This window comes from Cucumis sativus, chromosome 5 (assembly GCF_000004075.3).
Source record: "Cucumis sativus cultivar 9930 chromosome 5, Cucumber_9930_V3, whole genome shotgun sequence".
NCBI lineage: Eukaryota > Viridiplantae > Streptophyta > Magnoliopsida > Cucurbitales > Cucurbitaceae > Cucumis > Cucumis sativus.
Window position 1 is genome coordinate 806,965 of NC_026659.2, and position 13,105 is coordinate 820,069.

The 13,105-nt window shown below is 28.8% G+C and overlaps 1 protein-coding gene across 1 annotated transcript; it reads left to right on the plus strand.

The window, feature by feature from the left end:
- Positions 1 to 6,901: 6,901 nt before the first annotated feature.
- LOC101210451 (mitochondrial import inner membrane translocase subunit Tim13) lies at positions 6,902 to 9,713 on the plus strand. The gene is made up of 2 exons (XM_004145832.3): positions 6,902 to 7,199; positions 9,215 to 9,713. Exons 1-2 carry the CDS (start codon positions 7,086 to 7,088, stop codon positions 9,362 to 9,364), a joined length of 264 nt encoding a protein of 87 aa, XP_004145880.1. The 5' UTR covers positions 6,902 to 7,085; the 3' UTR covers positions 9,365 to 9,713.
- Positions 9,714 to 13,105: the final 3,392 nt, after the last annotated feature.

The following is a 13,105-nucleotide window of genomic DNA, read 5'->3' on the forward strand; positions in this document are numbered from 1 at the left end:
GGGTTATAACAGGAAGAACAATATGTCAAATCCAAAGGGGTAATTGGAAAGAAAGAAAGGAAAAAACATGACATTATGACAAGTATAAAGCTAAAGCCAAAGTCCCCTGCACTACTCTTTAACGTGTAAAGACCTTGTTTTAAGAACACTGTTTTTTTCTTCTTTTTTTTTTGTTCTAAAATATTTGAAGGCACATTCTCAATTCTTAATGTCTCTTCCTCTCCCTTAATAAAAAGAAACAATAATTTTCTCACTCTTTTGCTTTTACCAATACTGCATGTCGTTATTGCAGATGGAGGTTACTGGGAGATGGATGATTCTCTCTTTCCTCTCTTTTTCATCGCATTTGTTGAGCTATAGTCTCACGTCAATTATTAGAAAATGATGAAAAATAAAACGTATGAACCTAACTTTAACTCTAAAGTGGAAAATATTGTACTTTCTTTTGTTTTCTCCAACAATTTGTTGATTTGAAAATCATGGTAAATGGATCAGCACGGTTGTATTTAATTGAAACCATTTTGTTATATATGTTATTGAGTTGGTGCTTTCTATGTCTCTTAATTAAATTAGTTTTCTACATGCATACGTTTCTTCATTTTAGCCAACCTGTCTTTATTGATTAAACCGATTAAAGCAACTACCCCTTCATGGTTATTTTGGTCTCTATCATATGTGTTGGAAAAGTTGAGAGTCTCATATTACAAAAACCAAAAAGACTCATACTCCATATAAGATAGATAAGTCATTACTCCTCTCATTGTCAATTGATTTTGAGATGAAACCTCATACTATCAAATTTAACATGGTATCAAAATCCAATTAACCTAAATTAGTATTTAGTCTAAGATAGGTGAACTCATAGATGCACCATTAATTTTGAGGGGGCATGTGAATGAGAACAAGATATACACCCAAGAATGACATTGTCAGGATTGCAAGTCAACCCTCAAAATTCGAGTTAGACTAGGTTGGATGGTCAGGTTATTTATTTTTCTTTTTTAAGAATTTTATTTATTAATTTAAAATACTTAAATTTATCTAACATATTTTAATAACTAAAATTTGATGAAACTGAAATGTTAAATATCAAAACTCAACATATCTATTCCAAACTTAAAAAAAAAAATCATAATCATGTGTATGAATAAATTATAATATATATTTTAATAATATTAGAAATTGGAGTTGGAATCACTCAACTTAAAATTTAAAAAACGTAACCTAGATCAAAATATAAAAAAAAGTCAATCCAATCGGATTGTTCGTGCTATCGGGCTATTTGAACACCTCTAATTACGAGAAATGACAAAAAAATGATAAAATCATTCAATGTTGAAACCTAACTACGAATCTTGAGTTTAAGACGTTACGTCGGTTATTATTTTTATTGTTGTTATCGGAGTAAGAGTTGATAGTTATTATTGGGATAGTTGTTAAGTATTTAAATATGATATTGGATGAGCATAGAGCATGAAGATATTTGTGTGTGTGTATATATATATTGAAGGTATACTCTTTCTTGTTTCTGACCACATCCCTTATAAATTTATTTTTCATGGTTATCCTCTCCTCTCTACTTTCACTTTCTTTCAAAAACCCTAATAAATGTACTCATTCATTCAATTTCTTTGCTTCTTCTTTTCTTTTTTCTTTTTTATAAAATTGGTCTTTGCTTTTTATTTATTAAAAAGAAAAAAAAAAACTCCCTTTTTGGCTTTGGAAATCACTCCCTCTCTCTTTCTAACATCAGAGAGTCAATTAAATTCAATGAGATACGTTAATTAATATATATATATTACACCAAAATTAATGGTATTTTGGAATCTAATAGTTAATAGTAATAAATGTTACACCAAAATTCTCTCTATTTTTCTTCTTTTTCTTTTTTCTTCTTCTTCTGTTTGGGTATAAAGGAATCAAATTGGAATAAGATATTCCAACCCCAAGTTACCTAATTTGAAAAAAGAATCACATTCTATTACCCTAATATATATATTTATGCTTATTTTATTTATATAACAAAAGCTAATTCTTCAATACTTTGGCACTTCATTGAAAAGGTAATTGCATGTCATTAGCGAGAAAAAAAAAAGGAAAGGTTTTGATAATTTATTCGAGTTGGTCTTTTAAGTTTTTGTTTTTTTTTTTTTCTTTAAAAGAACGAATCGATCGAAACTATTAAATCAAACTCAATCATATGTCTTTTCCTATTTGATGTATTTCTCAAGACTCAAATGAGTAAATGAGCTTTCGTGTGGTTAGTTAATAGATTCGAGTATTTTCTTTTAGACGCTTGTTTAATCTATAATGCATTTTATTTAGGTTCAAATTTATCGTAACAATAAGAAAGTAATAACTTTTTCAATAAGTTTTGAAAAAATAATTTTTATTCCAAATTCGAACATTTGTATGGTAATAAGAAAAAGTAAAATTATAATTAATTGAAGACTAGAAACCTCTCGCCTTATACGGGTGACATTAAATTCTTAAATACATCTATTTGAATTCACTAATTGCTTGATTAATGTATAGAATATCAAACCTTCAACAAAAGTATAATAAACTAATGAGTTACAGAAGTGCAACACACACTTGTCTCTAGTCACACTTCTTGCTATCTAGAAGCTTTATTTTAAAATCTTTTTATCGTAATTGGAATAAATTGTGTAAAGATGAATATAGTTTAAGATGTACTAAAATAGTATTAAATTGATATGCATTTCTAACTCAACCAACTCAAAACATACAAATAGTATACGTAGTCAAGCATCATCCATGGTTCTTCTTATGGATGGTAAGTACAAAACTTCTTTCTCCTATTTATAAAGCAAAGTTTTAAAAGAAAATAAAACAAAATAAAGTCTACACGTAAATTATCTCACACATATATATAATAATGGACTATTAAAAGGTTTGATGTTCTAATGCTCTAATCACTCTTCTATGTTTGAATAACTAAAACATAAATTTCAATGTGAATATCTCACGATAGGAAGTACTTGGTAATTATTTTATTAAATTCACTTGAACAACACATTGAAGACTATATATATACATTGCAAATACCCTCAAGTAAATTCATAAATTTGCAAAAAGTAGAGAAACCCCCTTTGATTCTCTTTGTTTATGTTGTTTAAGAAAAAAAAACTAATTTTTTTCACCATATATGTGGATTCGATATATAGATTAAATCTTTATCCTGCATAACCATAACTATATTCATATATACTTTGTAATGTTATAGCCATAACTATATGGATATATATATATATATATTTAAATATATGTAAGAATCTAAGATGGTTTAACCTTGATTTTTTTAGAAAAAGAAAGAAAAAGGAAAAGGAAAAGAGAAAGAAAAAGAAAAAGGTGATTAATGATTAGCTAGGTAGAGTGATTTAATTTTTATTTAATGCATGGCTTGGTTAAATAAAGTTGGAAAAAGAGAGAAATGAGTACAAAACTATATCTGAGAAAATGAAGCTCACCAACTTTATGATATCAAAAGAAAGTAATACCAATTGAGAACTTTGAGACATTCAACTTTTTTGGTCGTACCAACTACCAACCTTTGCATACAATGTTTGGCAGCTCATCAAGTTGTACTAATTAACTCATTTCAATAATATATATATATATAGAGCTCGAAATATCAATCATCCCCCACCACAACATGTTGATGGCATATATATATATATGTATATTAGTAATAGAGTGCGGTTGATTGCTTCTCCATCTTTCATGCATCATTTTCAATCACAAAAGAAGATAATATTATACAAAAAGAAAATTCGTTTTAAGAAAAAACTATACTGTCAATAAATGCGAGAAGTAAAATATAAATGCACTATAGTGAAGACATCCTCACTTATAATTATATCATTTTTTTTCACCACATATGGATGTTTCGAAAGAACCCCAAATACTTATATAAAAAAAAAATACATAAAAACCTAAATGAAACATGGACTATATGGACTATGTCAAATTGTAATAGATGATCATATCAACATTTATTTAATTTTAACAACAAATGTTAGATGTATTGAATAATTTTATACATTCATGTGCTCATAATGTGAAGAAGAAAACATTGAGAAATGTTTTTTACAATTACTTTTTTCCTCTTAAACTTCAATAGTTAATTTTGTTTAAGTCAAGAGTTTAACTACTGATTTGAGAAAATAATGTTTAAAAGAATCATTTTTATTTAATTAACTCTTTTACTAAAAACTATTAGAAACAAACTTTAAAACATCTTCAAATTTTCTAAAATGACTTATTTTCATAATGAAACACTTGGAAAAATTTAACTAAACACATCCCAACTCTTAAGTAGTTGCATAATTAAAACTAACAATGAAACTTGACGAGTTTTTTCATAACAAATACTAAAATTTCATGACAAATTTGTAGTTATAGATTTAAAAGTAGAATAACTTAACTATATATATCAATCAACGGTCTCTATAAACCCTAAATCATTAAAGTTGAAGATTATAAGTAATTTTTAAAACCTATAAACCTATTAATTTTTAAACCGATTTAAACATAACTAATCAATCGGTAAAAGCATGCAAAGATAGATCGAAAGGCTAATCTAAAATACTACGATTATTAAGAAGATTATCAGAAGTTTGTTTGTAACATAACTAATAATAATATCAAAGATATTTTAAATATTTAAAACTTGTCAACATTATTTGGGGGTCCAGATCAAATGATCGATGAAAAATGATGTCACTAAGAATTAGAGAAACGTGGAGAATATGATACGAAGATAACCGCATCCCAAACTCATGATCACGCATGAGAGAGTGTTTTGTCACTATATACTTTCACACATATAAACCCCCTTCTTTTATTGCTTCTTTAATTTTTCTTCTTTTTCTTAGATGTAAATATATATTAAAAAAGATTATTATTTGATGTAAATATATAAGGTAAAAGAAAAAAGTGTGTGAGATGATAAAGAAAAAAGTGCTATTAGAAGGCCCATTAAGTGCTATCTTTTAAAGCACTTTGAGTGATCTATGAAAATTAGTTTCTATCTATTTTTTTGTTTTCTTTTTTTCCCATTTACCAATTTTATGTTAAAGTAACTATTCTTTTTTCCATTAATTTTTTTGTTTTTAAATATTGCAATCGTGGTTGCAATTATTAAGAAGGATACGAACTATTAATGGAAAGAATCTTTTTTTTCATTTAGGGGCCCTTCTTTTTTCTTTCTTTTTCTTCTTCTTTTCTTTTCCTTTTAAAAAATTATGATTTAAGAAATGGTATATATTTGGAAAAAAAACATTATTTTCTTCTTTATAATAACATTTCTTTTGAAGTTTTTGTTACAATGACTTTTTCAAATTTTTAGTTTTTTTTTTATTATTATTGGTTAAAGATTTTAAAAATATCTTTTGAAAAAAAAAAACTAATTAGAGAAAATAATATCATACAGAAAAATCATCACCTTTCCATTGACTTCATTTACCCTTGGAGTCATTTTCATATCAAATTGTTTTAAGGAAAAAAAAAATTTATACAATTTATTTTCGATGTACGATCACTCAATCATTATTACCAACAAATCAAATATTCAAATATCACTCTTGTTACGGCAAGTTTACAAAAATTGCAAAAGAAAAAAAAATGATAATAAAATCCATGTCACTTCAATTGCAAAAGTAACAAATTTAAAAGCATATAGCCGTTTGACATATTTAATTATTTGTCATATTTGCAATATGAAAAAAAAAAAAGTACTATAAACTGTTTCTTTCTAATTTTTTTGTTATATGATGTAATTTCTTTAAAATTAAAAATATTTGTATACATACGTATATGTATATAATATCATTCTTGATTGTTTTCTCACGATTTTTGACGTAGTTATCCTAATATGACATTTTAATACCATAACTTTATTATTCTTGTCCATGATTATTTTTAGTACCTCTATAGAGCACTATAGAAAGTTTTCAAATAGGTCTAGGAAAACAACTTGCAAAGTTCATCAAAAGAGAGCTAGCAAACTATGCAAATTTCTATCTTTTAGTGGATGGGAAGTACATATAAAGCAATAGTCAAATCTATAGACAATTGAAATATACAACATTAATGTTATCACAGATGTCTTTGTTTAATGATTACACTACACCAAAGTTCATAGAACTCATAAGTCAAAAGGATAATCTCAAAAATCTCATATTGAAGGTCCAATTATTAATCATCTAAATTAGTAACCCAACCACATGTGGCAAAAGAGATTGAGTTACAGAAAAAAAGGCTACATCTTAACTAGTAGAGTCACAATAGACACGGAAGTACTATACAACATTTTATGATTTAAGAATTAAGACAACCATAAACAATAAAGTAAAAAGCTAGGCAAAGTTAAAGACAAAAAGGGACAAATAATTCATTGATACAAATCAAATTAGTCGATGCTTATAAATCAAACCTTGATCATTATTTGATATCATTTTTTTAAAGAAATCACACCCATAGAGGTGGAGCTCAAACCACAACATCTTAATTGCTAACTCATATATGGAATGCCAATTAAGGTAGCTTTGCTTTTGACCCTTCAATTTTATTTTGTAACAAGTGGATAGATTTTAAAATTTATAAATAATTTAAAAGTTGAAGAATTGTATAGACACAAAACTAAAACTAAAACTAAAAAGGGATGTATATGCTATTTTTAGTTTTTTTTACAAAAATTGAACCTAATGAAGGATAAAATTTTAGTGAAACTTTTAGTTGGTCTTCATATTTTAATAAAGTCTTGGTAAATAATTAGTATGGATAAGTGTTAATTATAAGAATTAGAAGGACAAAATTTCAATTAAGAGTTATAAATTAGTGTGAGTAATTAAGTTAATTTTGCTATTAAGGGTTTAGTCAAAGAAAATTTATTGACCAAATGTGGATTGAAGAGTAAAGAAGGACACCAAAGGCGCGCTCGCCCTAATCGCATTGCCATAGACATCGCCGCCTGCCCTCGAACACAAGATCAGCTCTACGGCGCAGCGCAAACGAATACACGAAGCGGCTGTGGTTTATAGGGTTTTACAACCACCGAACAAATGGATTCGTTTTCATCGCCTTCAAGCGGCTCTTCTCCCCAATTTTCTGCCAATGAATTCAGGGATCAGCTCAAGACTCAGCTTGCTCAGGCCTACGCCGAGGAGTTTCTTGAGGTTTTACTTCTCCCTTACTTGTTTCTTTAATTACTGATATGATGTGCGGATGTATCGTGTAAGAATATCTGCACTTGTTAGAGTAATCGGTTTGATGAATGCGAATTGTTGAGTCTATAGATTTTGGAGTATTCTATCACAACGTCAAGTTGAATCATTTAGGCTTCTTTTGATGACCATTTGGAGCTTTAGAATTGTGCTTGTTTTCTCAACCTTGTAGATTTTCGTATTTCTAGGGAATCATTTGAACTCCAAATTCTAAAATCAAAAAAGAAAAAACGAGTTTTTCAAAACTGTTCTTTTTTTTTTTATTAGTTTTCATAACTCGACTTGAATTTTAAAAATCCAACTCATAGGTAGGAATAGTATATAAGTTTCATTTGCAAATTACACAACTTAAATTCTCACTTGTCACTTCCAGTTCAAACTTCTTTTTCATTTCCTCATACTCTTTTTAATAATTAAAGACGTAGAAATGTAAAATTCAGGTGTGGAAGTTCTTTACTGATCGAATGCAGTAGATAAAGAATACTTAATGTTATCTAACTTGTGTTGTTGGATTGATTGATGGATTTTCTTTTTTTCTTGTTGATTTTGAATGGGGAGGGGGAGGGCTAGAGGTAGTACTATTAGGAGGAACAAATTTTCCGGAGAAATCTCCTGAACCTCTAGGCTTCACAAATGGTTCTTTAACATTATGTTATTGTCCATGTGTGGTAGATGACTCGTTCTTTGATTTATTTTTGCTCTAGCCTTCTAGGTATGCATAAATCCTTCATAATGATTAGTAAAGACTATAATTTTACTTGGTCTCAGCATTGTTCTACCATAAGATCTTTGGAGTTGTCCACACTATAGACGCTGGGGAAGAAACGGCATAAAGGTTCATTGTTCAGCCAATGGTCCTTCCAAAACAGTGTTTTATTACCTTTGCCTACCTTTGTCTTGTACCGGTTATCAGAAAACTGAATCCACTCCAAAATATGGAGTCAAGGGCCCTTTACTTGGCCGGACCTTTCAACATGGTCTACCAGTCTTTCTCTTCCCAGTTTTTTTGGAAGCGATCACCTTCCTCCACAAAGCCCTCTATTCAGTTGAGAATCTCCAATCCCAGTTGGCCAAGAGAGCCTATTTCTAGTTGCTATTTCTCCAATGCTCAAACCTCCTATTGAAGTAGGGACTAGGGAGGGACATGAGTTCCCAATTTATGAGGCTGTTAATGGGGTGAGGTGCACTCAATGAAATAAATTTTGAATCAGGAAACTTCTTTTTGGGGGAAAAGTCTCTTCTTTTGGGGAAATTGTGTGGGTTTTAGGCAAAATTTGAATCCAATTTTGATTGCCTTATAATAAGTTGGTAGAGAATCCTCGAAGAAGGAAATCTAAAGGTTGAATAAGCTAGGAATGACTTGGAAAAAACGGTGGGAGAGAATGTCTTGTAAAAAATCTTTGAAGGATTGAACTTGGGGAGAGATGGGGCAGCTTTGATGTTTGATCTACAACTTTATCCACCATATCATAGAGTATTCAATTAGGAAAATCTTTCATCTGGTGTTCTCTTTCTGAACTTTTGTTGTTATAATCTTGTACGTTCCCATAAAAAAATATGATCATTTACAGTGTGGGCGTGTTGCCAACTTGAATTCCTTTTTTAAGCTTTTCTATTAGGGACATCTCATCTCTCTCTCTCTTTTTTATGGTCTCTCCATCAATATATTTCTCAATTTCAGTAAGGGTTAAAATCAAATTACATGTTTTTTTTCCTCTGTTGATTCTTAGACTTTAATTTTTGTGAATAAAATTTAGTAGCTTTGTTTATGGGATAGATCTCATGGGGTAGGACATTGAAGATATTGATGTCAGTTATAATTTCCATGCTGTGTGTTTCTTTCGATTGTCTTGAGGGTTTTAAGGGAGAACACTTTTGGAAATGTGTTGTGGTATTTGCTGGTTCCTTTACTTCGTTTGCTGTCTGCACCTTGTGTGTGCTTAAAATCTTGCATTTTTCTTGCACAGACCTTAAGAGTGAAGTGCTTTGACAAGTGTATCACAAAGCCAGGGTCAAGCTTAAGTGGAAGTGAGAGCAGTTGCATCTCTAGGTGCATGGAGCGTTATATTGAAGCAACCAGCATCGTCAGTAGAGCCCTCTTTAAGACACCACACTAAAGGAACAGGTTTTCCTGAGACATTATGAGGTCGAGGTATCTTCAGCAACCACCAACCTACATTATTTTTCTCGGTTAGATATTTGTTTTCCAGCTCTAAAATCTTTCTTGAGGAGACAAGTTTTTGATCTGTGCCCCATAGATAATATCGGTATCACGTTCTTTATTTGCTTAACATGTGAACTTCGGGTCATTTAAACTCTCATTTCTTCTGATTTAACATGCTTCAATCGGGTTTATTACCATTTGGGGGTTCATGGTTCATCTATTAATGCAAACTGCTCAACCTAGAATAAATAGTGTACTCTTCAAAATTTTGAAGTTGAGTTAATCTGTTGCCTTGATTTTTATACACTTTTCCAGCTTCTCATAGAATAAATAGTGTACTCTTCAAAATTTTGAATAAAGGAATCAACACTTTTACTTGAAAGTTGATTTAAGTCATTCGTTAATTTTACACAACATTATAAAAGTCATAATTGGTTGATTAATTATAGTATTTTTCTTGCGTTCGATAAACGTTATAAAGAATCTTCAACTTTTGTAATAATAAAGAATCTCATCAAGATCATAACAAAACGCTAAATCGTTTTTCCTATGTTTTTCTCTTATTCTTTCCTCTTCTTTTTCCCTATATTGTCACATACTTGAAGAAAAAAAAGTTTTAAATATATAATATATGCTATAAAGAAATTCACAATTCACGTATTGTCTTCCGAATCAATCATTTTTTCCCTTTCACATACGATGCCGACAAGAAAAACATTCACAATACTAAAAATTGGAGGTCTTTCTTTATTTCTTTCTTTCTTAAAGTAAAATCAATGGTTGGAGTTTATATCTATAACATTTCATTTTTTTAAAAAAAAAATCAAAATTACTATGCTAGATAAGATCTTTTATTTGTTAGAGTTTATCTAGAATTGTTTATTTAGGACAGTGTTTGATGCCATCCATTATAGTAGAGATAAGATTTTTATTTGCCAGTCTTATCTATATACTAAACTTTTTTACAAAATTATTTGAGAACACTATGTTAGATAAGTTGTTTATTCACTCAATTAGATAAGGAAAGAACCACTCATGTAACATTAATGAAAAAGAAAGACAAAGATATTAGAATTTCAATTTTGTATTAATAGATGTTTAATTTGTACGCTTAGATATTTAATTCAACAATCAAATACACAATCTATTCTGTTCATACTAAAATAAATAAATAAAGATCATCTTTATATATTCTTATTCTATTTCCAGAGTTTTCATATTGGTACTTTAATAATGTAGCGTGGAAATTGGTTCGTAATTGACCCATCATCAAAATGGTAACTTTTTAATAAATTTCTTCAACGATTTCTGCTGTCGACATAAAAAGGGTAACAAAACAGCAAAATTTGAAAAAAGAAAAAAATATAGAGTAGATTACTGTTGATCATATATATATATATAACATCCACTAGTGCTTTGAAAACAAAACAAACAAAAATTGTCATGAATCAATTAGATTCATATATTGTTCACATTTAGGAGATTGCCAACGTAGAGGTTGGTCAGTGCTTCAATTATACGTATATAATATATATCACTAATTTTTTTTAATCTTCATGTTCAATCCTTTTTAAACATAAATGTTTGTTATATGCTCGTTATATATAATATATAAAAAAAAAGCAGTCATTATATTAGTATCATGAATTGTTATAGGAATTGGTAATAGGGATTGCTTGATACAACCTTGAGTCGGTTGCATGGTATGTTTGGCATAAAAGATTTGTAGAATAAATTAATTAACAAGATTGATCAAAATAAGCTTATTTTTTTCTTCCATCAAAACAGTCGTTTTTAGAAATTTAAGAACTAAAATAAAATGAAGTACAAAGTTTATAAACCAAATAAGAAAAATTTATATACTACAACATACACATATGGTGTGGATACATTTAAAAATATGGTAGGATCTACCGATATTAGATTGGTGTGGGATCCATAAAATTAATGATAAAGGTAACCTTAGAAATGCAAACACATGGAATATGGTAGCATTAGAGTAGCAGAACATTTTTTGGAGTATCATCTTCCATACCTCCGTTCATGTGTGTCTTTATTATATGCAACCCTTTCTACATCACTCTCACCCCTTTCTTTTAAACATTAACTCTTTCTCTCTTTTTTTTCTTTCTATATATTACTAATTTTGATTTGTTTCATTTCCTCTCTACTTTAATCAATTTCCAAGTCTTCACATTTTCCTTTATATATTTCTTTATCTTTTACTTTCAACCCAATTTCAACCATTTCACACTCCACTATCGTACTAGAAACTTTTTCGATGTTAAAAGATTGTAATTGTAAACTTTAATTTCACAATTTCACTCTAGATTTTAAACACTTTAAAAATTGGCATCACATAGAGTGAAATCTCTCCATACTAATCCCGAGCAAAATTATTAAATACTTGTCACAACTTTTAAAACTAAGCACGTACAAAATTTATAACCTTTAACTTTTTCTTCTCTTACCAAAAAAAGAGAAGGAATTTTTTGTCTTTACATTTTAGATTATTATTATTCAAGTCTTGACATGTAATAAACTAATATTATTAAGATGACGTTCTTGACTTAATTTCATGGTTAATTGAAAACATCAAAAAATCATTTTTAACTATTTTGTCCTTTTTCTTTTCTTTTCAATAATGAGGTTCTTTTCCAATGTAATTTGTCTTTTGTTTCATTATATAAATTAATATTTCACAAATAATTACACATACAAAGTAAATTTCAACATCTTCAAATCAAACTTTTCAATTAGAAAGAGTTTGAGTTAAGAAAATAATTATTATAATCTTGCCCTCTTATTTGTTCATAAAATCAATCGGTAGATCTAATAGATCTACGTTCAACTATAATAATACCCATTTACACAATAATGAAAGTTAGAAGTTGGGTTGATTTAATAGTAATAATTGATGGTTTTAAAATATATTATTTTAATCATAGTTAATGAAATTTATTTTATATAGTAATTAAGATGTGTGAAAGATCAACTCCCAATCAGATCCAAGTCAGCAAGTCAATTTAGTAGAATTGTTTTATCATTTTAAACAATAATTCAAATGGGATCACCTCAAAAATCAAATTCAATCAACTCTAAAATTGATTATATTTATGCATATCTTCCAACTACAACTACAAGAATGTTCACTTTCAGCTATATACAGCTCATCAATTCTCATCAAATTAATCATAGCATTAAATTCAAGTTGTATAATCACACCAATTTCAAAAACAAACCCAACAAAATAAAAACCTAAAAATAAATTAAATACTACCTCAAGTTTTATTTCTAAATTATCATTCGACTAATTGGCATCACTTTCAAGATTACGAAAGATCAAAAATTATTTATGAAGACCAAATCAAAAGGTTGATGTATGTGGAGTACATAGCTACTACGTGAATATTTGGAAATATGGTTTTTGAAAATGACTTCGGATCGGTCGATCTCAACCAACCGAAAGACAACAAGGGGAAGAGTTATGATATATACCTACTTCCATTTAGACTCATTCTCTCTAATGACTAATTCCTCACTCGTTTTGGTATTTCTTTCTTTCCTTTTCTCTTATTTACATTTCCTTTTCTTCGTATATTGCCAAACATGCAAAATTTAAAATTAATTACCTCCCTTTTTCTGTACTACCTGTAACGCAGCCATCAAGTCTTTAATTTGTTTTTTCCATGAA

Excerpts from the sequence above, each read along its gene's own strand:
- LOC101210451 (XM_004145832.3), top strand. The coding sequence starts at position 7,086 with ATGGATTCGTTTTCATCGCCTTCAAGCGGCTCTTCTCCCCAATTTTCT. Across the intron at positions 7,200-9,214 it reads ACGCCGAGGAGTTTCTTGAG|ACCTTAAGAGTGAAGTGCTT; the intron begins GTTTTACTTCTC and ends TTTCTTGCACAG.